General features: G+C 40.2%; 1 protein-coding gene across 1 annotated transcript; it reads right to left on the bottom strand.

Annotated features, from left to right (window-relative positions):
- Positions 1-958: 958 nt before the first annotated feature.
- Positions 959-15,000, bottom strand: LOC132778929 (phthioceranic/hydroxyphthioceranic acid synthase-like). Its single transcript, XM_060782456.2, has 8 exons — positions 14,784-15,000; positions 13,495-13,554; positions 11,301-11,364; positions 10,466-10,619; positions 9,993-10,153; positions 8,842-9,045; positions 7,700-7,881; positions 959-7,483 (listed from the first exon to the last, which is right to left on the bottom strand). Exons 3-8 carry the CDS (start codon positions 11,353-11,355, stop codon positions 1,934-1,936), a joined length of 6,306 nt encoding a protein of 2,101 aa, XP_060638439.2. The 5' UTR covers positions 11,356-11,364; positions 13,495-13,554; positions 14,784-15,000; the 3' UTR covers positions 959-1,933.
- Positions 15,001-26,508: the final 11,508 nt, after the last annotated feature.

The following is a 26,508-nucleotide window of genomic DNA, read 5'->3' as shown; positions in this document are numbered from 1 at the left end:
TCATAGTTTAGTCGGTTGGGAGTTTGGTGTTTAAAAGTTAGGTTAGGAGATTTGAAGGGGAAGGAAGGAAGAGGTTTGGGAACTGTTTGTTAGAAAGATACCTCTTTGAGGAAAATAGTTAAAGCCTTCAGGGAGAAGGAGAAGAAATAGAGTAGGCCTCTATAGAGTTAGAGTGCTGGTGTGGAAAGAGGATTTCAAAAGGTTAAAAATAACCTGTTTGTATTCATGTGTGTGGAACATTGCTTTTAAGAAACTCATGGTAAAGAACCATTCTCTTTAAAAGTAAAGCCTGACAATTTATTGAAACCACTATGCCTCTTTAGTGTTCAAGAACAAAATAAACATCAATATCACACACAAACAGAAACACACAGATAGATGCAGACAGGTCTCCCTCCACAGTCTCCTCCAAGTGTGTGCAGATCATCTTGTTCAAAGGAAACAAACATAGGAATAGCACCATTATGGTTCACTACTTTAGCACTGTAATTTTAGGACTTATTTAAAAAGGAATAATAGAAGATTAGAGAACTTGGAAACAGGATGGACACATCCTGAAAATAGGCAGGGGATGAGATTAAATTAAAATCAAAAACTGCAGTAATGTTTGAAATGTGGTTAAAAATCAGTATTCAGCACAAACAAGCAGTTTGAATTTATTAATAGATTAAAACCAGCATAAATGTTGACAGTATGTCAGTTAACAGTTATATATTCTTCGATCAACTGTGTAAAGGCCTTAAATATTGGGGATGATGTATCATGACTTGTTAGGATCACTGACCATCAGGGTATTGATCATGAACTGTTAGGATCACAACCTGCTCTGGGTAGCACAATTTATTTGTTAATAAATAATCACTGGGCATGTCAATATTTTGTTTCTGTTTGATGCTTTCAGCAGACAATGATGCAAGAAGACTTCTTTTAAAGATAACAAGTTTTGTTTATTGATAACTTCATGTATTTAAAGATACAGGCACATTTCTTGTCAAGGATTAAAAACTTCAGTAACATTTCAGAGAGTTTGTATCTTGAACTTATAGTCTTTAACAGTTTCTTCATAAACTATGTTGTTTTATACAGCTCTCTTTAATAAGAGTTTACTTTCATATAAAACAGAAGCCTCAACAGTTTCCTAACATGAGCTTCTACACTCTGACAGAATTCTAAACTCAAGCTCATTCAAACAAGCACTGTCACTGAGTCAGTCACGTGACCTGCAGCCACTCCCACTGCTCTAGGTATATAGAGATAAGGAAACTGCAAAACAATATATATATCTACTGCAGGTTATAAAATGACACATTACAAAACAAACAAACATCATATAGAGGAGTCTTGAGAAGGTTGATTCCCCCAACATTAATTGCATCAGGAAATAATTTGTTTTTAAAAATTGCATATTTAGTGATTATATTTTATTACAAAGTTTCCATTATATAAAAGCACATCTTTGGTTCATCAAAGCTAGAACTTTGGTTTTACTTTCCTACAATTACTTTATAAAACATTTAGATATTGGAGTGAAATATGGTATACATGCTAAAGGTATAACTCCATACACTGACATAATGTCATTAGATGCTATACAGAATCATAGACTAATAGAGTTGGAAGAGACCGCATGGGCCATCTAGGCATATTTGAGATTAAATTCTCAAACCACTTTTAAAATTGCTGGAGTTAAACATAGCCTCTGAAACTCTCTAATTTAGATGTTGCAACAAATGAAAATGAACATTAAATGTAGGACAAACATTGCAAAGGCAGTCTTCCAGAATTAGTTGTTTCAGGAAATTGACATAAACTAATCAATTTTAGCAGATTTTAATTATACATCTCTAGTAGTAGCAGCATTTAAAACTGAAAGAAATATTATCAATGTTTGTCCTGCTTTTCCAGCAGTTCTCATTCCCTAATTACTCACTAATTACATTTTGGAAATCATGGCCTCCGTTGATTTTTCTTCTACAAGTGATGCTAACCTAAGTACTGTAGTCTCTGGGTCAAGTAATTTCACAAGGGGTACATCAACCTTTAGTTCCTGAAAAATGTGATTCTGTAAAGACATAGCTAACATAGAATCTATTCCAGCAGCAAAAAGGGATGTATTCATTGAGATATCACTTGGGTCTGCACCAGTGAGTTGGCTCAACAATGACAAGATATAGTCTTCAGCTTTCTCAGGAACCAAAGCATGAGCTTCATGTTTTCTTGGCAGCTCAGCTTCATTTCCCATTAATTCTACTGCAATTGTATACATACGGCTTTTGAAGGCTTGATTTCGAGAAAAGTAATGACTGCTCAAAGCCCTAAAGTTCAGCTTTGCAACGGCTTGCTGGGGATTGTTAAGAAATAAGCTTTCTTTCAGATACTCATAAATTTCATTCAGTTGCAAAGTTGCGATACCTCTTGATTCCAAAAGATTTTGAATGTCATTTTGATCTTCCAAGACTCCAAGATTCAAGGCACCCCAGTTGATGGATTGTCCTGCCAATCCATAGTTCCTCCTGTAATGGCAGAAAAGATCCAGGAAGGAATTGGCAGCAGCATAGTTTGCTTGCATTGAATTCCCCAAAAAGGAAGAAATGGATGAATAGCACACAAAGTAGTCGAGATCCTGCCCTTCAGTGGCATAGTGAAGATTGATAGCTCCAGCAACCTTTGGACTTAAAACTTTCTCAAATGTATCGAGAGTCAAAGCTTCAAGGACTGCATCATGTAAAACCATAGCACTATGAAATACACCTTTGATTGGACAGTTTGGAAAAACTTTGCTGATTGCACTCATAGCACGCTTAACTTCCGGTTGAAAGATTACATTGCACTGCAGACTGATTATCCGGCTCCCTTCATTCTGGTTCTCTATATTATGTATTTCGTTTTGCTTCTCAGGACTGGGCTTTCTCCGGGAAAGAATGACAATGCACCCTCCTCCGTTTTGAGCAATAAATCTCACAGTTTCAAAGCCAAGCCCAGTGAGCCCTCCTGTTACAATGTAAACAGTGTTCTGCTTAAATATTTTCCTTTGGGACTCATAAATTGGTATGTCAGAAATACTGCTTTTCTGAACATTGCCTTTCAGTACAGCAAGTGGGACAGACCTGCAGGCAAAAGTGGATGAGGTCACGGTGTCTGACCTCTCACTGTTCCCTGCCTGTTGGAAAATGGAACAGGGCATGTTCCTAAACTGCTTCAGTTCGGTTGATTTCAGCCAGTTGGAGAAAGCCTTCTGAGGATGTTTCAAAGAAGCCTTCTGGAAAATGGTGGCAAGGTTTAGAAGATGAATTCTAAAGTTTTCATGATCACTTCCAATCAGAGATCTTATGCATTCAGACTGGTGGTTATCTGGTAGGACTACAACATCCCGGAGATGTGGGAGATTTACTAACTTTTCTTTGGGTAATCTATCCACAGGAGCCAGAAAAACAAGTGCATTGCACTGAGCTACACGTTCCTCCAGCTTGCCGTCAAGTGCTGTGCACACTGTTTTCCAGCCGGCTTCCTCGGCTGAGTGAGTAAGTACTTTGCACAGCACTGACTCTGGATCAGGAGAAATAATGCCCAAGGATCTGTTCTGCTTGGTTTTTGGAAGCATCTGATGCACAATTTCCCATGCTATCCTGAAAAAAGACATACAGGGGACTATTTCAAAACATGGCATTTTTTGAGTTTTAAAACATACTGCTTCTGGAATAATGACTCTTGAAGATCCAGCCACAGGATAGCATGAAACAACATCATCCCCCACTTTGAGCTTCTTCACATCAGTGCCTGTTGCAACTACCTTTCCACTGAAATCCAAAGCCATGAGTTGGTACTTATCAACCGTTTGTGAATTCCAATACAAAGCATTTCCAAAGTTTTTGCTGCAAACACTAACAGGATAATACTCTTCTGTATGGATATGTATTCTTTTAATTTCCAGTTCTACACTGTGATTACCAAGAGGAAAATCAGTGGAATTAGACGTCTGAGCAAACATGCCTCTTGCTGCATTAGGCTCACATGTATAAAGACGAAATGGCTCCAGCTTAGAGTTATGACCAATAGAAAGGGAAAGATTATTGTAACTCACATCTTTAACCTGAGTGCGCCTGATTTCAGAAGTGTAGATATTTCCCTGATTAATCCAGATTTCAGGATAAAGATCTGCTTTGTATCCTCCTAAAACATCCACTAAGGCCAGGATGTCCATGGTGCTTGTTGAGCTGATATCAATCATCTGGAAAGCAATGTCGGTAGCTTCAAGCATGCAACTTCGTACCATGCCATACAAAGCGAAGCCAGGGTTCACGTGGTCAACATTCCTGTCTGCAGTCCTGTAAGTGATGAGCTTGATGGACGATTGAGGGTGTCTCATTTCTTTCAATGCAATAACAACTTGTCGGAAAGCTTCACAGCACTTTGATAAACTTGCAACAATGGTGTCTGGTGTTTTTTCATTCAGTCTTTGGATTCCCCACATAAACAAAACATCACCGCACTCTTGTACTTCTGCCTTCATTTTGTCCAGAGAAGATGATTCAGGGCTCCTGCGCTCTAATAATTCCTCCCACTCTTCATACATCAGAAAGGTAGAACTTCTGTGCAAGTATTTTTTCAGCTGTTGAGACACTCCCGTCTTGTCAGCTAAGACTGCAAATCTGGGTCCTTCTCCTGGGGTTTGGATCATTGTAGAATGTGGAGCTTCTTTCCATTTGTTTTCAAAAAGCAAATTATTTTCATTCCTGGGTGTTTCCTTGATGAGAGTTATACTAACTCGTTTCATCTCAACCAAAACAGAGCCATGTTTATCTGTGAAGCAGCCACAAAACTCGAGGTAGTTTTCAGTAGATTTGTTGATTTTCATATATATCATCATTTCCTCCTCTAAAGGCCGAAGAATTACCAAACTGTTTATGCCTGATGGAAACCACATGCCACTTTTGGAAGATTTTAGAGTCACAACTCCGATCATTTGCATAAAACAGTCTAAGAGCACTGGATGGATAACATACTCATGCATTTCCTCCCTAATCTCTTTGCTCACTCTAATAATGGTTATCGCTTCCTTCAGTTCTTCACAAAGGAACACATCACTGAGCTGCTTGAATATCGAACCATAATGAAATCCAAAAATTGATAGTGTTTGATATACTTCGTTCTTGCTGACACACAATTTGCACCGCTGAAAAATATCTTTATATGCAATGCTCTTTTCTTCAATACAGACTTCTGAGTTCTGTTTGATTCGTCCCGATGTGTAAACTGCATCTGATGAAGAAGACAGTATTTTGAAATCTCTTCCTTCTTTTTGCGAGTCCAATTTTACCTTTAAATTATGGGGATCCTCATTTAAAACACAGGGTGAGGTGAACTTAATGCTTAGCTGATATAAATTTATGGGCATTTTTGGTCTGGAGCCAGTCAGCACAGCAGCCAGAGCAAGCTCCACAAAAAGAGCCCCAGGGACTAAAGCAACGCCGTTGTGTTTGTGCTCAAACAGGTAAGGAGTTAGTGCCGTGGATAAAGAGCACCCGAATTCAGTGTTATCATGGCTAACGTTGTGGATTAACAAATGATTTAAGTTTCCAGCTCTTTCAGTTGTATGTCTGTCCTGGTTATTAAATGACCCAAGCGTCTTATGATCAAACTGATACCTGGGATAGGATGCTGGTATACCTTGATATCCCTCAAAGAGATGGTCCCAGGATGGATTCAATCCCAGTTCAAAGAGGCCTTTTACTAAATTGAGAAGTGTTTCATGCTCTTTGAAAATTTGCAAAGAAGGAAATACTTTGGTCTGAGTTCCTAAGGCTTGTTGTATGTACCTCTGCAAGGCTCTTTGTGGTCCTATTTCTACAAATGCAATATTGTCCTTGTCCTTTGCTGACATCACAATGGCCTCTGCAAAACAAACAGCTTCTCGAGCCTGTCTGGCCCAGTAGTTTCCAGTGACAAAATCACCATCTGAAGCAGCCTTCCCTGTTGTGGTTGAAATCAAGTCAATTTCTGGATTCCCTTTCTTTAAATTTGACAGGCTTGCTGCCAGCTCTGTCAGTATTGGATCCATCATGTGGCTGTGGTATGCAGCTGGAACATTTAAGACATGAAGAAATATGCTTCTTGTGCTAAAACGCTCAGCTAGATGCTTCTGCACCCCATCAATGGCATCAGCATCCCCTGACAAAGTGCAAGATTGAGGACTGTTAAATGCTGCTACACAGACCTTGTCAGAGTATGTGGCAAGGGCTGCTGACACTTCTTCAACAGGGATATTACCAACAACTAACATTTTCCCTCCAGTGACCTTAGCTTGTAGCCTACTCCTGTGATGGATGACTTTGACAGCATCTTCCAGGGATATCAAACCAGCACAATGGGCAGCAGCAACTTCGCCAACTGAATGCCCAACAGCTGCAACTGGCCTGATGCCCCAATACTGCAGAAGGGTAACCAAAGCTACTTGCAATGTGAAGATTAAGGGCTGGGCAAACTCAGGCCTTGACAAATCCTCCTGTTCACTTTTCATTAATTTTAAAATATCTATGGTGGAATATTTCTGAAATATTGCTTTAATTTCATTAAATTTTTCTCTAAACACTGGCTCAAATGTCAATAAAGTCTCAAATGCTCCTTTCAAATTCAGGCCATTTCCAGAGAATACAAAAACCAGCTGTGGAGGCTTCTTTGCAGGAACTATTTTCATTTCTGCCCCAGAACCAAGTTCTTGTTCTAACTGCTGGAGAGATGATACCACAAATCCTTTTCTGTGTTTGTAGGTTACGTGACTTCTTCTACATGCTGAAGTATAGGCCAGATTTGGCAGTGCTGTGGTGTCTCTTGTTTTAAGGTATCTAGCCATGTCTTCCATTGTCAATTTGAGGGAATTAACAGAAGCTGCAGAGATAAGAAATAATTCTACAGGCCTTTTGACTGAAGGAAGAACTTGGGTTTGCTTAAACTGCCTGACAACCACATGGGCATTGGTTCCTCCAAATCCAAAAGAGTTGATTCCAGCTATTCTTCCAAATTCACTTGGCTCGTCCCATTTCTCTACTGTTGTTGGAATGGAAAGGTTTAATTTCTCTGTATTTATGCTGCTGGTACTTTCCGAAAAGTGCAAGGATGGAACAATCTTGCCATGGTGCATCATGAGAAGTACTTTGATTAAGCCGGCTGCCCCAGCCGCAGACTCTGTGTGTCCAATGTTCCCTTTAACAGAGCCAATCTTGATAGGTGGAAAGTTAGAAGGCCTCTTTTTAGCAATGACATTGCCTACACTCTCTGCTTCAACAGGATCTCCTGCAGGGGTTCCTGTGCCATGTGCTTCAACATACTGTACTGTGGACGGATCAACACACACTGGATAAATTCTGCGCAGCAAATTTTCTTGCTCCTGCTGAGATGGTCTGGTGATTGGAGTGACAGACCTTCCATTTTGATTGACAGCACTCATGTTGATAACTCCCCATATTTTGCTGAAGTTTTCCTGTGCCTGTTTTGGAAGAAGGACAATAGGACACCATTATTAAGCCTCCCAAAAACCATGTTTTTCAGCAATAATATATATTTTGTAAAATTATATCCCTTTTTTATGAACATTGCATACCCATTTGAAAAGCCATAACCGGAATGTACATTAAATGAGCCATACCCCTCTCATGAAAATATGTGGGATTTTTATCAAGCAAATTCTATGTGGCATACTTACCTTCTTTAAAGGTTTCAGCAAGAGAACCCCGCAGCCCTCTCCTCTTCCATATCCATCAGCTTTTGTAGAAAAGGGTTTGCTAATTCCTTCTGGAGATATCATTTTTGCTTTACTAAGAGATACGAAAACCCCAGGCTCTATGATAGAGCTAACTCCTGCACAAAGAGCGGCTTCACAGTCTCCTGCGGGATGAAAGAATATATGTTTGAGGCACTTTTACACTCACTGTTTGGCTTTCTGCAAAAACAAAAAAACCACTATATAATTCAAAAAACAATGTCACTTAATAAACGACAGAGAACTTATACTTCATTTCAAATTGTGCTTGGTTATCGACTTCCTACAGATGGATTTTTGGAGCCACATGTTGTGTTGCTGTCAGGCCATGAAACACTTATTGAAAACTATTGTCTGTCATGCAACATATCCAAACTACTAATACTGCTCTAGCGACCTTTCTATAGTACCAAACCAGAACAGGTGGCACAGCAAGAATATGAGAATAAACAACTCTATATGGAAACTGAATGCCTTAATGTTTTGCCTAAAGCTAAAAGAAAGGGAGCCTCCACAAGTTAAGTATCACAATAGAGAATTATGTACCTCATCACATGAAAGCAGGGAAAGCAGGGGAAAGTTGAGGAAACCGTCTTCTTTCATTCCCTACCATCAGATATTGTGACTTTCAGTGTTCAGGGATGGCCACCATCTCACATCCTTTCTCTGCTTCTACCTAGCTTCTCCCATTGAGAGTTGGGTATCACCCTACTCCTGACAGTGCAGTCTTCCCTCCGTTTCCCTGCACTGCCACAACAGAGTGCCACAGGCAACTACCAGAAGTGGCCTTGCGTCATGTGATGGCCTCTATGGTTTTTCAGCAGCACAGAGAAATGGAGAGAAGTCTCCGTCCTATGTCTAGGACCCTAACAATGTCTAGGATCCCACATAAGACAGGTCTCAGAAACTGAGCACATCCGGACTGTATGGGAGGAAGTGGTTCTTTGGCTAGCATGATCCCATGATTTCAAAGGTTTTGTAGGCAATGACTATCAAGGTCAGATAAGCCATTGTGGATTCCTTTGAGAAAAGGCAGAATATAAGTAATTTCACTACATAAATATTAACCACTCTGATTAATTTACCTTGTTTAATTGCATTCAAACCAATATGTAAAGCATAATGAAATGAGGAACAAGCTGTGTCAATGGCAATTGAAGGTCCTGTCAGATTAAAGATATATGAAATCCGATTTGCAGATATGCTCATTGATGTCCCAGTGCCATCATAATGGCTAATTGTAGAGCTGGTCCTACTCCTTAATAGTCTATAGTCTTGGTTCATCATGCCTGTGAAAATAATAGATGGCCTATGAGAAAGCGAGCAAGAATACAACATGTTTCAATCAGTGTAATTAACATACAGGTGAACCGATTTCTGTTAACTTAATTATTATCTCTTCTTTATTCTGTAAATGTAAAATTGAATTCATTGTGCTTCCAGACAATACCTATAATTTAGGAGAGAAAGGGTTAAAGGGGGGGGTGGCCAGATGACATTTGTGCACAATGCTCATTCGCAGCAACGGAGGGAAACCCCAATTCAAAAAGTTCCTCTTTTATCCTGATTCTGGGCAAAAAAACAAAATTTTCCCATGACTGTGTGGCCTTGCAGTCATGTAAAGTTCAGGATTTCCCTCTTTACCCCCTGTGGAGACTGCTTCCCGCACTTGCTGGTTTTAAAAAGCCCGAAAAAGCTGGTCAGCTATTCAGGCTTCCATGCAGACACATCTCATTTCTAGCTTGTTTCAAGAGAGGAGAAGTGGAGAGCCATTAGAGCTCTCTAGAAGTGTTTATTTTAAACTTTATAATATTAAATAGATTGTGCATAAGCATCTGGGGAAAGAGGGAAATCCGGCTGCATTTTTTTAAAAAAAAATCCCCGCCATTATGTACTGGTGCTTATATGTACACATAGCAATCTCTCCATATTTTTATTAAGGTATTTGCATCAGCGCATAATTGGGTGATTTTAAAAAATACTTCCAGCAGATGTCCCTTGTTTGTCCTCAGTTTTATCTTAAGACACTGAAGGGTTGTGAGGATGGTGGGGGGAGAAAGCCCAGGGCTGGCAGGTCTGTGTGGGGCCCTGCTCTGAGGTCCCAGGTTTGTTTATCCTGCATATGAATCTCATGTTTTGGTGCTATCTAGAAGCACCCTCAGTGAGTAGAGTCAAATGGTGTAGTAGCATGTAATTGAATAGCGGCATCAAAACATACATGTTTTAAGAATCTTACCAACAAAAACGCCAGTTTTGGAGCCATTAATATTTTCTCTAGTGACCCCTGCATCTTCCAATGCTCTATAAGTGCATTCCAGGAGTAACTTTTGCTGTGGATCCATATACTCCGCTTCCACCTCATTAATTCCAAAAAGTCTGTTGTCAAATGCATTAAACCTAAGAAACAGAATTCCAAATGATGACACTACCAAAACTTTTATTTACAAAGCTACTAAAGAAATGTCTAGTAGTAATTTAAGATAACATACAGAAAGAGGGAGAGAGAAAAAACAACTGTTGGAAGTGGGATTAGGACATTCATTCACCTTTCATTCAATTCATTTATACCCACACATATCAAATCCACATTATATTTCTTGTGACAAAACCCCAAAACAGACAATGAGTACTTCTAATTTTTATCATTATCAAAGATCTAACCCAAACACCAGGGGGTACCTAAGCTAATTATTAATATTTAAAACTTACTCTTCAATAAGGGCTGCATGTTTTGTGGTTGTTTTTCCTTGTTTGTTGCTGTCTGTATCATACCAGTCTGTTGTGTCAAATCTTTCTGGAGGTATTTCTCGAACACAGTTTTTGCCTTCCACCAGAACTTGCCAGAAATTATCAAGTCCTTCCCCTGTTGCAAAATAGTATTTTATGAAAAGTTGTGATTGCCCAATGCTTGTCTGAAGATTGTATTTACAAAGCACAAATATAACTGGTTAAAGATAGTTAATCTGTCTTTAATGTTTACAGACAAAATAAAATACTTGTCATAAAGGTATGCAAAGTAATTCTAATCCCTTGCTTTACCCTAACCATGGTTCTTGATGTTGATATAAGGAGAGCTAGAGTTTCATTTCCCAGAAAACAAACCTGGAAATGAAATTTGAATTATGATTTTGCATTCTGGTTTGGAGATTAGTTATAATTTGTGCAGTCTTGGGCCCCTTCCATACAGCTTATAAAATCCCACATTACCTGCTTTGAACTGGGTTATATGGCAGTGTGGACTCAGATAACCCAGTTCAAAGCAAATATTGTGGATTATCTGCCTTGATATTCTGGGTTATATGGCTTTGTGGAAGGACTCATAGATTTAAAGATCTAATTCGTCCAAATCCAAAAATGATCTTGGAAGCCAAAAGGCTCATATTGAACACAATAATACATAAAATATCCTTCAGTATAATATTTGTACAAACTACCTATTTTAAATGTTTTAAAGTTTGGGTTGCCTTTCTCTTAAGTAGTTTAAAATGTAAACAGCAGTTATAAAAACTGTTAAAAGCATACTAGAATGGTACACAGTACATACCTCCAGGAAAATTGCATCCAATTCCCACAATAGCAATTTCATCTTGTGTTTCCATCACTGTTTACTGTTATTTTGAAATTTGAAAAAAAAAACATTTTAATTAATACACATTTTTATTATTGGTTAAATGTTTCCTATGGGGACACAAGCGCTCTAATGGGGACATATGGAAAGAGTCTCATTTGCCTTGGGGCCCTTCCACACAGTTGTATTAAATCCACATTGAGCTGGATTATACGGCAGTGTGAACCCTTCCACACAGCCCTATATCCCAGAATAGCAAAGCAGAAAATCCCATAATATCTTCTTTGTACTGGGTTTTCTAAGTCCACCCTTGTTTTTTTTGTTTTTTTAAATTGGCATCTGCTGTGGCATCTTCATTCCCCTATGGGTAGGGCTGGCCATGCTACTTAGGCTACACCTACAACTGTAGGATTAATGCAGTTTGACACCATTTTAACTGCATTGGTTCAGTGCTATGGAACATGGGAGTTGTGGTTTTGAAAAGTCTGCAGCCTTCTCTTTCAAAGAATGCTGTTGCCTTACCAAACTACAAATCCGAGAATCCCATAGTATTGAGCCATGGCAGTTCAAGTAGTGTCAAACTGCAATAGTTACGAAAGGCTCTTCCATATAACCCAGAATATCAAGGCAGATAGTAGAAAGCTTTCCCTCCCTGTGTTTTCAATCCAGATTAGGAAATTGATGGCTGTTATCTTTAAGGAAATTCTACCAAATGGCTAATGGCATGCTTAATATCATGCTGCTTTGGCTCTCAAACATTATTTTTAGTATGTTTTGTTGTGCTACTGACATTTATATAAAATATTAAACATACACATTACACATTACACAAACAAATAGCTACTTTGGAATTTTTAAGGGAGAAAAGAAGGTCTTTAGAAGTCATGACATTTCTCTCTCCCGTATGTTTATTTATTTTATTATTTATTATTTATTTACATTATTTCTATCCCGCCCATTTCAGCCCGAAGGCGACTCAGGGCGGTATACACAGTTGGCACAATTCGATGCTGAAACAAAATACATACATTGATAAAGCAAAAACATTAAGTGCAATTAAACATAAACGACAGTGCATAATAACAATTTAAAAAGAAACGATGTCCTCTGTTCAAATCTTCATCCGTTACATTGTCTTGGCCGTTCCTGGGTCAATTTCCATTTCTAGTTTGTCTGTTTACTCCGGGGTTCTGAATGCTTGCTCAAAGAGCCAAGTTTTTACTCTTTTTCGGAAAGTCAGGAGGGAGGGGGCTGATCTAATATCCCTGGGGAGGGAGTTCCACAGCCGGGGGGCCACCACAGAGAAGGCCCTGTCTCTCGTCCCCACCAGACGTGCCTGCAAAGCAGGCGGGATTGAGAGCAGGGCCTCCCCAGACGATCTTAGGTTCCTGGGGGTTCGTAGGGAGAGATGCGTTCAGATAGATAGACTGAGCCAGAACTGTTTAGGGCTTCAAAGAATATGCATCTAACTAACTTGGTTAATTTGTCCGTAATGTTTAGATTATAATTTTGTATGAATTGTGTCTGTAGTTTATAAATAATTTCTACATTGACAGTGATGAATACTCAGTATTAACATAGCTACTTTAGTGTTCTGTTCCATTGTAACATAATTGCTCTCCCTCAGCATATCGTGGTTTGTTAGAGTGTCTTGTTCCAGTTGTTTCCAATTTATGGTGATTCCATCAAAGGTTTTCTTTTAAAGATGTGTTCAGACAGGGTTTTGGCTTTACCTTCCTCTGAGGCTGAGAGAGTATAACTTATCCAGAGTCACCATTTCCAAGGACAAACTGGTATTCTAACCTTTGACTTTAGAGTCTCTGTCCAACATTGAAAACACTATCCACATGTTACTTTAGATCAGGCATGGGCAAACTCTGCCCCTCTGGGTGTTTTGAACTTCAACTCCCATCATTTCTAACAGCCTCAGGCCCCTTCCTTTCCCCCATCAGCCGCTTAAGCAGATGAGGGAGAAAGGAAAGGGCCTGAGGCTGTTAGGAATAGTGGGAGTTGACTCCCAAAACACCCGGCGGGCTGAAGTTTGCCCATGCTTGCTTTAGATTGCCATTATATAGTTTGCAGCACTGGATCCAGAACTTCCAAATGCATTCATTTATTAAAACATTGTCCTTTTAAAAGCAGGAATCTACTCAAAAGAAGAAACAACTACCTCTTCTTTGTAGATCGAGTGTTGCTCCACTGAGAAGTCAATGTTGAGTAGTCACTTATCCTAATAACAGAAGATATGTTAGGTTTTAACTCAGTGGAAAGACTAATGTCTTTGAATTCTAAGATTCTATAGCTGTAAAATAGCCATGTAAATAATATTTGCAAATATTATCATCATTAATAATGAAGCAAGCCTTATTAACATAGTATGCAGAATATACAAAAGTCTTCTTCCACCCCCTGCAACAAGTTTGCACTAAGAAAAACCCTAAATGTGAAAGAAAGAACTTTTATAATCTCACCAACTACAGCAGTGTTTCTCAACCTGGAGGTCTGGACCCCTGGGGGTGGCAAGGGAGGTTTCAGAGGGGTTGCCAAAGACCATCAGTAAACTCATATCTCTGATGGTCTTAGGAACCCCTTTGGCAGAGAAGCTTAAAGATCTATCTGTCTTTCTCTTCCTTTTTAGTGTTGGTGAACTACAATTCCCAGAATTCTAAAACAGCCCCCCAACCCCACCAGTATTCAATGTTGGTCAGGTAGGTAGTGTACCAAGTTTGGTGCAGATCTATTGTGGGCTCAGTTCGGAGTGCTCTTTGATTGTAGGTGAACTATAAATACCAGCAATTGCAACTCCCAAATGTCAAGGACTGTTTCCCCCAAACTCCACCAGTGTTCACATATGGGCATATTGAGTATATGAGACAAGTTTGCTCGAGATCCATCATTGTTTGAGTCCACAGTGCTCTCTAGATGTTGATCAACTACAACTCCAAAACTCAAAAGTCAATGTCCACCAAACCTTTCAGTATTTTCTGTTGGTCATGGGAGTTCTGTGTGCCAAGTTTGGTTCAATCCATTGTTGGTAGAGGTTAGAATGCTCTTTGACTCTAGGTAGAATTACAACTACCAAATGACAAAATCAACCCCCCACCAATATTCAAATTTAGGCACATATTTGTGTCAAATTTGGTCCAGTAAATGAAAATACTTCCTGCACATCAGATATTTACATTACGATTCATAACAGTAGCAAAATTCCAGTTATGAAGTAGCAACAAAAATAATTTTATGCATGGGGATCACCACAAACTGTATTAAGGGGTCGCAGAATTAGGAAGGTTGAGAAACACTGCACAAAAGCTAAAAGTTGTCAAAAGTTTCATTCTTTTAATTAAGAACATATTAATCCAAGATTTCCACCCCATTGGTAAACAATCTGAGAAGAAAATTAAAAGTACAGCAAAGGAGGGAGTAGGAATGTTTCATATTGAAATGATCAGTACTTACAGAAGCAGGTTATTCTCTTCTACATTTTGCCATTCTTTCAGCTTTCAGAAGTGAGCAGAAGAAAAGAAGCAAAACTTATGCAATGGCAATCCACAAACTAAAACACAGTTATGTTACTGCTGCTTTTTTGTCTTGTCATCACTCAGACAAATCACATCTGTCAAGTTTCTTCACTTGCTTTGCTTTATATTGGTTTCATTTTGGCCCGTGCAGGCTTAGAATTGGAAGCCTTTCAGTTATAGCTGGGTGGAAATTCCCATGTGATGCAAATGTCAGAATATCCCTCTAATAAGGAAAAGCAGACTCTTGCATTTTATACAAGTGTATTTATTTTTAATCAGCAAGATAACTGGTTGGCAGAAATTTAAGATGACCAACTCACTTTTCCAAGGAAAAGACTTGTAATGAGTCAAAAGATAAAGGGTGTGATTTCATAACTATGGTCAGGGCTTCTCAGCAGTGCAATAAGGGGCTCTGGGGCACAAATGTTAAAACTGCAACATTTATCTCTACCCTGTCAGTTGTTCTATATTCAATATAAGATATTATCTGGGCAAAAGTTTTGGATTAGACTGTTTTACTTCTGAGATTTGTTTCCATGCACAATTTTCATTCCCTTTATTGTTACTGTTTAGAGGAGTGCAGTTATTTATGTTGTCAAAATACATAGACACATGGAAATGAAAAAGGAAGCAGTTGGTTTAGGGGAATCCAAAGGCTGACAGAAGTACCCAAAAATGGTGGCTAGAATGGAAAGAATATTTTTTGAGGAAAACACCTCAAATGCCTCAAAACAGCAAAACTGCTTGAGTCCATAAAGAATCCCTCTTTCGGCATCGTTTCTCTCCGTTCGCACAAGGCTGAGTCTACGACAAAGCTCCATCAGACTTTCAATGTGATTATGGAATTGGATACTGTCCTGTCTGAAAACTTTAACATTTGAGGAAATAGAGCAGCAGCCAACAGATGTTACATTTATTCAGAGGAATCAGCATGAGGAGAGGCAGTTTTGAAAAGCTGGAGAAAGACGAGGTCAGTATCCTCAGCAAGTGAGAGTCCAAAAGTGGCAGGCTAAAGCCTGGAACTTCAATCCATGGCTGATACCGAATGAGAATCTCCCCACTGGGTACACAGAACACTGGCCGACTTGGAAGGTGCAGAACAGACTGTGCTCTGACACCATGAGGTGCAGAGCCAATCTTCAGAAATGGAGCTACAAAGTAGAGTCCATGACATGTGAGAGTGGAGAAGAACAAACCACAGACACTTACTACATTGCAGCCTAAGCCCTACAACATGCACAATGGAGGTCCTTCTTATAGCGACACTAGAGGCACTTCAAGTGGCCAGCTTCTGGCCAAATGACATTTAGTATAATGCCAAGTTTTTAACTTTATGTTTTTAAATACATAATAACTGTACCTTCAATTTGCTTATGACACAATAAATAAATAGTATCCTTCTTTGGTGGTTAAAAAGTGACCACAGCGTAGGGGTCATGCTTCAGGGCCTGGATGAGAAAGTACTGTGCCTGGTCCAGGTTTTGCATAGGTATTTGGGCATGCAACCTCTTGTTCCTGGCCCATTTAGATAGCACACCACTTAGTACATTTTAATTCATGGCAGTGTGTGTTTAGCTCTGGATATTGGGGGGGGGGGCACTCTTTTAGAATAGGGGTGGCATCAGATTGTGGCCTTCCCAAGGAAACCATAACATGAGGTAGACAGTACAAATCCAAGCCATATGAAAATATGAGAATACATTCAGCCAGAATAACACTTGGATGCCCAACTGGTATCCAGTGTCAACTAGAGTCGGAGGCAGTGGAAGGATGTAGTAAATGCAATGTCTAACTCTGGGAGAAGGAAACATTAAAGACTGACACCAAGCAGCAACCGGAAGGATGGAAACTGATCAAGGACAGGATGAGAATCCAAAAGGACCTTAACAGATGAGAGAGGTGGGCCAAAACTAACAAAATGAATTTCAACAGGGAGAAATGTGCCATCCCACACTTAGACAATAAAATGTGCATTACCACAATTGGACAATCAAAATGAAATGCACAGATATAGGATGGGTGGCACCTGACCTGAAAACAATCCATGAGAAAGGTATCTAGGAGTCTTGGTAGACCACAAGCTGAACATGAGTCAACAGTGTGATGCAGCAGCTTAAAAAAACAATGCAAATCTAGGCTGCATCATTAGGGATATTTTGTCTAGACTGAGGAAAGTAATAACCCCACCTTATTCTTCTGTGGTCAGACCTCACCAAGAATCCTGTGTCCTGTTTTGGGCACTATAATTAAGGAAAGATATTGACAAACTGAAACATGCATTGTGCAGCAACTTAAACAGCCAATGTGATTCTAGGTTGTGAATAGGAATATAGTGTCTAATTCAAGGGAACCCAAAGTCCCGCTCTATTCTACATTGGTCAGACTTCACCTGGGATACTGTGTTTAGTTCTGGGCACCACAATTCAGGAAGGATATTGACAAGTTAGAAGGGGTCCAGAGTAGGGCAACCAAAACAATCAAAGGTTTGAAAACCAAGACTTATGAGAAATTACTTAGGAAGCTGGGTGTGTTGAGCTTGGAGAAAAGAAGGCTGAGAAGGGACTTCATAGCTCTGTTTAAATATTTGAAAAGGTGTGACATTGAGTAGGGGGGAATCTTGTGTTTTGCTGCTCTGGAGACTGGGACACAATGGAGCAATTGATTCATATATCAGGAAAAGAGATGCCACCTAAACATTAGGAAGAACTATATGATGATAATTACTGTGTGTCAGTGGAATATGCTCTCTCAGAGTACGGTAAAATCTCCTTCTTTGGAGGCTTTCAAGCAGAGGCTAGATGGCCATCTGTCGGGAGTACTTTGATTGCATGTACTTGTAGGATGGAAAGGGGTTGGACTGGATGGCCCTTGAGATCTCTTTCTATGAAGGTAATATATGCTGGAAAGAGAACAAGAATGGCAAACAGAATAAAGGATGGAAGATAATTCAGCATGGAAGACACAGAGTGTCAGCAAAATGATGTGGATCCCTATTGAATGGTGTGGCGGGTGGCTGGTATCTATTTGTTTGCAGCTGTGGAGGGGGTACTTTAGTAGTTTAGTGGAAGGTGGGCCACAAGAGCTCATCCCATTAGACCAATTTTTATGGTGGTCGGCATGGGTTGTTGATCCAGGATTGGGTGACCAGTATCTATCAGGCGTTGGCATAATATGACGTCTCCTTAGGGGGTTTGGAGTATGTGACATGGAGCCAGTCCTGTCCAGCTAGAGCAGTGGTTCTCAACCTGGGGTCCCCAGATGTTTTTGGCCTTCAACTCCCAGAAATCCTAACAACTGGTAAACTGGCTGGGATTTCTGGGAGTTGTAGGCCAAAAACATCTGGGGACCCCAGGTTGAGAACCACTGAGCTAGAGGTAGATACCTTATCTACACCCCCTGATGGTTGGGGATGCATCTAGCTGCACCATCCTGTGTCATTCGAAGGAATCTGGCATTGGGCTGGATTTGCTATCTCAATCAATCAACATGTGGATTATGTAGATCCGGATGCATGACTACTTCTACATCTGTAACCAAATAAGGTTGTGGCAATTTCTTTCTATTTAATAGTGACTGGATAATCTCTGGTTTATTTAGGGAGGCTCATCTTGCCCCCGAATCATGCAAATCAATGTGCGGCAAATTCCCCATTTCTCAGATTTCACTTACGCAAATAGCAAGTAGCTTAAGAAGATAAACATTATGGCATATTACAGTTGTTTGCTGGAATGAATGATTCATGTATAGTTCCCTATACTTACTTCTCTATTCTCTTTCATGTTTCCTTTTATGTTCTTTTGTTTTCTCTCGGGTACTCACAACTGTCCTGCACCATTTCATTTCATATGATTTCTTGATGATTTCAAATCCAAACTGTCCCTTCTACCTTCCTATTATTTAGAAAATCATGTATTTATAGAAAGTATTATAGCCCACTGGAAACTGAAGGTTACCTGGAAAGGCCAAGAGCTTGAACACTATTCCCACCCTAAAAATCTTGGCCTCACCTTAGAACGAACACTAACATTTAGGAAACACTGTATGAACACCAAGCACAAAGTAGCTGCACGCAATAACATCCTGTGGAAACTTAGTAATAGTGCCTGGGGTGCAGACCCAAAATTAATAAGAACATCAGTCCTGGCCTCGTCTTATTCAACTGCTGAATATGCCTACCTGGTCTGGTATAAATCAGCTGGCCAATCGAAGCAGGTAAATATAGCACTAAATGAGACATGTGGAATAATCACAGGATGTCTTAAACCTACACCTGTTGATAGACTCTATAAGCTAGCCGGCATTCTCTTCCCCCCCCCCTCCCCCCGGATGTGCAACAGGAATTTGCTGCCAATTACAATAGAAATAAAGTTGAACACTGTGAAAGCCACCCACTGTATGGTTATCAGCCTCCTCTCAGTAGACTTAAATCAAGGAAAAGTTTCATAAGAACCACCACTCCTCTTTATGTTCCTCCAGTAACAGCAAGAATATCCCTGTGGGCAGCAAAATCAGGCAATTCCAACTGGATGATCCCCTATGAGGGTCTGCCTCCAGGGGCAAACCAAGAATGGGCAACTTGGAGGTCTCTGAACAGACTCCGAAGTGAAGTGGGCAGATCAAACGATAATCTAGCAAAGTGGCACAGCCTAGAAGAATCCTCCACCTTGTGCAACTGTGGAGCAGAACAACTCTGCAACCTGTATGTTTGCCCACAATGCCCTGCCTTATGCATGTTTAAAGCTACAGATAACATAGTCGCTGTTGCCCTTTTTTGGTCTAAAACTATCTAGCACAGTGGTTCTCAACCTGGGGTCCCCAGATGTTTTTGGCCTACAACTCCCAGAAATCCCAGCCAGTTTACCAGCTGTTAGGATTTCTGGGAGTTGAAGGCCAAAAACATCTGGGGACTCCAGGTTGAGAACCATTGATCTAGCAGCTTGTGATCCCTTTATCAGTTTTAGATAAAACGGATGCTTTTGACACAAAATAAAACCCAGCCCACAAGGGCTCCTAAGCAATAAACAAATTTCCATATCCACCAATTCTGCATTCATGGATTTAACCATCCACAATTTTAAAAAGGGACATTGAAATATTTAAAAGTTGTTTAGAACACAATGTAGGCATCAATCCAAATGAAAGCAAAAGTCAAGAAATTCAAATAAGAATGAAAGTTGGAAAAGCAGCTATCAAAAATGATAGGAGATTATCACTTGAAATCATGTGTCACTAATTTCAATGTCAAAATAATCAAATCCATTGTATTTCCAGTTTCTGAGTATGGTTATGAAAGCTGCACAGTGAAGCTGGTAGGAAAAAAAAGAAAATCTTTTGAAATGGAAAGCTGGAGCAGAGTTCTGCAGATACTGTAAATCCCCAAAAGGACAAATAAATAGGCCCGAAAGCAAATTACCAAGCTTGAACTCTATTTAGAAGTCAAAATGGTTAAACTTCGTATGTACGATTTTATAAAGTTTGACTAAATGCTGTGGTAAATAAGAAACTGATAATTACTAACAAACTGTCAACATACAGGGAGGAGAAGTACACCTTGCCCTCTCAGAAAGTCCTCCCTCCTACCCTCCACACTGTAATAAAGTGGCAAAAACCACAAAAAGGGTTCCTGGAGGCCCGGGGTGGACACACTGGCTCTCTCAACATTTCTCTGAGTATATGAGTGCTGATCCACCAAAGCTAGGTATCTTGGCCTAGATGGCCTTTCTGAAGAACAGCAGATATTGTTTTTCTGTAGATGGTACAACTCTGGAGAAAAGGTGGCATCAGTGAGCAGAATGGAGCGGAAGTGTGTCATGGTACTGTTGGCAGCAGCATTATCCGTTCTTTTCTCTTATGCAGTGGGACAACTTCTGCCATTTCTGTCAGCAATTCATAGGATTACACTAGACAGAATGCATAGGATTACACTAAACAGAAAATGATGAGAGTAGTGTGCAATATACACACACACATACATTGCATGTGCAACAACAGCAATAAGATCTGAACGATGGAGGTCTGCAATATTTATTTTATAGCTCATTCTTCGAAGTGCTTGTATATGCAATCCAATCTTCCTTGCGTGGTTTTGCAGTACTGTTAAGGCATCTTCTAAAACAGATATGGATGACAGCTGGTCTGCTTTCTTCCATATCATTTCATTTTTTCAAATCCAATTTTGACTAGATGCTCACTTTTGAGTTTGCGGTGGGAGGGAACCTTAGACCCCCAGAAAGTATGGAGCAAGTGCCATGGGAAGGCTGACATAGACTTATGGAAGATGTGCCCTTGCTGGGTGCCACTCTCCATTTTATGCTAGCTCACATTTTTGCAGCAATTAGGGAGAGCTTCAGAGAGGCCTCAGTATGGTCCTCCATTTCTTTCCCATTGTTGAAATTGCATATCAGTGGTGTAACAGGAAAAGTTGTATCCACAGAACTTTTTTTTAGAAATGCAACATTTCCTTGGAAGGGCTGAACAGTTGAATCACTTAAAAAAGGGATCCTCAAAACAAACTTTTGCTGATGGAACTATTGTGAAAGTCCAAAATACAAAATAGTTCTCGAGTTTCCACATAATTTCCTTGGTAACATAGGTGTGGGTTAACCAATAACAATAACACAAAGAAATATTTGAGTGTCTGCAAGGATACTCAAATATTTGTTTCTTACTCATTGCTGAAATAGTGCATCAATGGTGAAACAAGGAAATTTAATAATACATTGTTTCCACAACTATTTTTAGAAATGCACCATTTCCTTGGAAGGGCAGAGCAGGCGACTCACTTAGAAAGGGGATCCCCAAAACAAAGTTTTGTTAACTGAACTATTCCCAAAAGTTCAAAACAGTTCTTCAACTTCTATAGAATCTCCTTGTTACCCATAGCTATGTGTTAACCAATAACAATAAAAACACAAAGAAGTATCAGTATGCCTACAAGAGTACTCAAATATTTATCCATTGTCATGAGATTAATTTAGTTTCATTTTGATGTAGTGAAAGATGGATTAGAGACTGTTGTGTAATAGGGAAACTCCATGGGCGTTTACTGCATTAGATGGAGAACAGTTGGGGACTTTTGTTTCCTTTTTGGTCTGCCTCATCAAATCTGCCTCCTCTTTTTTTAGGACTGAATCCATATACTGCATATATCACAAACTTTGGCCTTCTGATATATGAAAAATATTATTGCAAGAAATTTGACAGGAGTATACAGTACATAACTGTTTTTCGTCATGGTCTCTGAATCACACAAATGGACCGTTATGTGCCTGTGCAGAGCACTCTTGGAAACTTCTAAAACTTTAAAGATACAATTTTGGTGGTAGCTCTGTCCTCTCCCAACCAATTCAAATAGACGGATCCAGCCAAACCCCCATTTTCTTTTTGACCAAACCATCACAGTTGCAGGTAAGCAACCTATCTTTCCCCTGATATGTAGGAAAGATTTTGTATTCTGTCAAGTCAGTCAGTTTGGGTATCTATATATATAAATTTGTTAGGGGCATCCAACGAGGAAACAAAACTCAAAAACCCCCCAACGAAACTGTACCAAAATTGCCATGCCCATAACACAACCCACAAGGTACAAACATATCTACTCAAAATGAAAAACAACACAACAACACACTCACAAAACGGCAAAACAACAAAACTAAAAAAACCCAACGAAACTTAACCAAAATTGCCATGCCCATAACACAACCCACAAGGTACAAACATATCTACTCAAAATGAAAAACAACACAACAACACACTCACAAAACGGCAAAACAACAAAACTCAAAAACCCCCAACGAAACTTAACCAAAATTGCCATGCCCATAACACAACCCACAAGGTACAAACATATCTACTCAAAATGAAAAACAACACAACAACACACTCACAAAACGGCAAATCAACAAAACTCAAAAAAACCCAACGAAACTTAACCAAAATTGCCATGCCCATAACACAACCCACAAGGTACAAACATATCTACTCAAAATGAAAAACAACACAACAACACACTCACAAAACGGCAAATCAACAAAACTCACAAACCCCCCAACGAAACTTAACCAAAATTCCCATGCCCATAACACAACCCATAAGGTACAAACATATCTACTCAAAATGAAAAACAACACAACAACACACTCACAAAACGGCAAAACAACTGAGCATGCGCATTGGTGCCCAGCCGCAAGTTCCCTGGAGCGCGCACACAGTTCCCTCTGCGGAAGCCTTGCCCACTCCAAGCCCCGCCGCGCCGCTTCCCGCACACACACACCCCCGCCGCACGCACACACACAACCCCACACTCCATCACTCCCCCCGCCGCACACACACACGCAACCCCACGCTCCATCACTCCCCCACCGCCACACACACACGCGCAACCCCACTCCCCCCCCGCTGCCGCACACACACACGCAACCCCACGCTCCATCACTCCCCCCGCTGCCGCACACACACACACAACCTCACGCTCCATCACTCGCCTGCCCCAATCTTACCTCCTTTTACTTCACGCCACCTCCAAACCCCACCGCACCCCTTCCCGCCCTGTCAAAATCCAGGAAAGACAGGAAGGAAGGAAAGAAGGAAGAAAGAGAAAGGGAGATAAAGAAAAGGGGGAAGGAAGGAAAGTTGGAGAAAGAAGGAAGAAGAAAAGGAAAGAAAAGGAAAGATGGAAGGAAAGAAAAGAGAGACAGCAGAAGAGAAAGAAAAAGGGGGAAGGAAGGAAAGAGGTAGAGAAGGAAGAAATGAGAGACAGAGGGAGGGAAAGAAAAAGGGGGAAGGAAGGAAGGAGAGAAGGAAAGAAAAAAGGGAATGAAAGAAGGAAAGAGGGAGTGAAGGAAGGGGGAAGATGTAGAGAAAGAAGGAGGGAAGGAAAGAAGGAAAGAGAGAAGGAAGAAAAGAGACCAGAAGAGAAAGAAAAAGGGGAAAGGAAGGAAGGAGAGAAGGAAAGAAAAAAGGGAACGAAGAAAGGAAAGAGGGAGTGAAGGAAGGGGGAAGATGTAGAGAAAGAGGGCGGGAAGGAAAGAAGGAAAGAGAGAAGGAAGGAAAGAGGCCAGAAGAGAAAGAAAAAGGGGGAAGGAAGGAGATAGAGAAGGAAGAGGAGAAGGAAAGATGGGAGGGAAGGAAGGAAGGAAGGAGGGAAAGAAGGAGAGAAAGAGGGAAGGTTGGTCACAGCAATGCATGGCGGGTAAAGGTTGTTATTTCTATGATTATTATGATGCTATTATTCCTATGAGACCCTTTTAGGGGGAATGGGAGAGGTGTCAGGTCCCGGAGGCAATGCATTGCATTATTGTTATTGTTATGATGGTGGTGAAATAAAAGGAAATAAAAAGCGAAAGAAGGAAGCAAACAGGGAGGGAAGAAAGGCAAAGGAAGAAAGGGGGAGGGAATGAAGGAAAGAGAGAAGGATGAAACCAAGTAGTGAAAGAAGGAAAGAAAGAAAGAGGTAGAGAAGGAAGAAAGGAGAGAAAGGGGGAAGGAATAGGTAGGTACCTCTCTTTCATAATAGTCCAGATATCTTACCTCAACTTTGATAAGTTTTACTATAGGCCACAGCAACGCGTGGCAGGGCACAGCTAGTGTTTATATATTCTGCTAAGGGATTTCAAGGGTGATTTTGCTACAAGCACTTTACCATAAGGGTCAGCAATTTTTGAATAACCAGATGTAAAATGGCCTGGCTGCTCACTGGAGGGAAGGAGACTAGAGACAAAGTTGAAGTACTTTGGCCACATCATGAGGAGACAGGAAAGCCTAGAGAAGACAATTATGCTGGGGAAAGTGGAAGGCAAAAGGAAGAGGGGCCGACCAAGGGCAAGATGGATGGATGGCATCCTTGAAGCGACTGGACTGACCTTGAAGGAGCTGGGGGTGGTGACGGCCGACAGGGAGCTCTGGCGTGGGCTGGTCCATGAGGTCACGAAGAGTCGGAGACGACTGAACGAATGAACAACACAAAGATTATTGCACACCGCACACTGCACTTGCCCTATAATCCTCGTATACCTCCTGCTACATCAGCACTTTTAATCCTGTACCCATTACTCTGGCCCGGCCCAGTTTTTATTGTGTCTTGATATACTGTCTATTGCATGTCGTTAATATTGCTTTAACTGTTTTTTATTTTGCTTTTGGTGTTATATTGTTTGTGTTGTGTTTTGTGGCCTTGGCCTTTGTAAGCCGCATCGAGTCCTTCGGGAGATGCTAGCGGGGTACAAATAAAGATAATAATAATAATAATAGTAATAATAATAATGCAATTTTCTGGCTTTAAAAATATTTACCACTAGAATTTGGAAAACTCTAAACAAATGATTTGTTTCTTCTTGTTTCAACTTGTGGATTTGTTTTTGCCTTCCCAAAAAAATATGATCAAAATTTGTGGGCCCCTAGACCACACTCCCTAAAGGCAAGTAAAATGTTGCCTTCTAATTAACCTTCTTTGGAATTTCTCAAGGGAGCTTCTAAAAAGATTTTACTGAACCAGAACTCAAGAGACAAATGTTGGCATGAGATTGTAAGTTAAAGTCAAGGCAAATGAGAGAAAACATTCCTCAGCACAATACTGCAAAACTAATGATTGCTCCATATTCTGTCATGACAATGCACCTGAACCATTGGGTGTTCTCTAAAACAAGCCATCACAGGCTATCTATAAAGCACAGGTTGAATTATTCTGAAATTTCAGGCAAAATAAAAAAAAAAAATCAGTTCTTCAAAAAGGCCTTTTGCCACTCAAAGGGATAGTTCCTTTTTTGATAAAAATTAAGGCAGTTTTGTTGTTTATTCAGTTGCTTCCAACTCTCAGTGACCTCATGGACCAGCCATGCCAGAGCTCCCTATCAGCCATCACCACCCCCAGCTCCTTTAGAATCAAGCCAGTCACTTCAAGGATTCCATCCATCTTGCCTTTGGTCAGCCCCTCTTCCTTTTTCCTTCCATTTTCCCCAGCATTGTCTTCCCTAAGCTTTCCTGTCTACTCATTATGTGGTCAAAGTACTTCATCTTTGCCTTTATTCTCCTTCCCTCCAATGAGCAGTCGGGCTTTATTTCCTGAAGGCACAGTATTCACTTTTATTTTGAAAAAAACAAAAACAAAAACATCAATTTTTCTAAGTGGTGAAAGATGAAAGCTTGGTCTACTGGGAAAAACCTAAGACTGCTGCAACGTTAAAAAATGCTAAAAGCTGCACCATGGCAGGCAGATGATTATGATTAATACCTCGCTTTATCTCTCGAAGGAGTGTCGACCAGTTGTGCCAATAGTTAGTTGATATATTAAAATGCCGTGTTTTATGCTTCTGAAGAATTTACAATTTTATCTTTTTAATAACTCTTCCCTAACCATTCAACACAGTTATATATTTTAATCAGTCTTTTTGGCCTAGATAAAATAACTGAGACTGCAACGAATACCCTTCAGATCAGTGGATCTCAACCTGTGGGTCCCCGGGTGTTTTGGCCAACAACTCCCAGAAATCCCAGTCAGTTTACCAGCTGTTAGAATTCTGGGAGTTGAAGGCCAAAACATCTGGGGACCCACAGGTTGAGAACCAAAGCTTTAGATAACAAATCTTGTCAGCATGCTAAAAGCACCTACTTCCGATCCAAATATATGGTTATTTGCCTTGAAAATACCAAATAGGACCCTGTCTATC

The sequence above is a fragment of the Anolis sagrei genome, chromosome 6, assembly GCF_037176765.1.
Source record: "Anolis sagrei isolate rAnoSag1 chromosome 6, rAnoSag1.mat, whole genome shotgun sequence".
Classification (NCBI taxonomy): domain Eukaryota; kingdom Metazoa; phylum Chordata; class Lepidosauria; order Squamata; family Dactyloidae; genus Anolis; species Anolis sagrei.
Note: the sequence above shows the minus strand (reverse complement) of the source record. Positions and strands in the feature narration are given on the sequence as shown.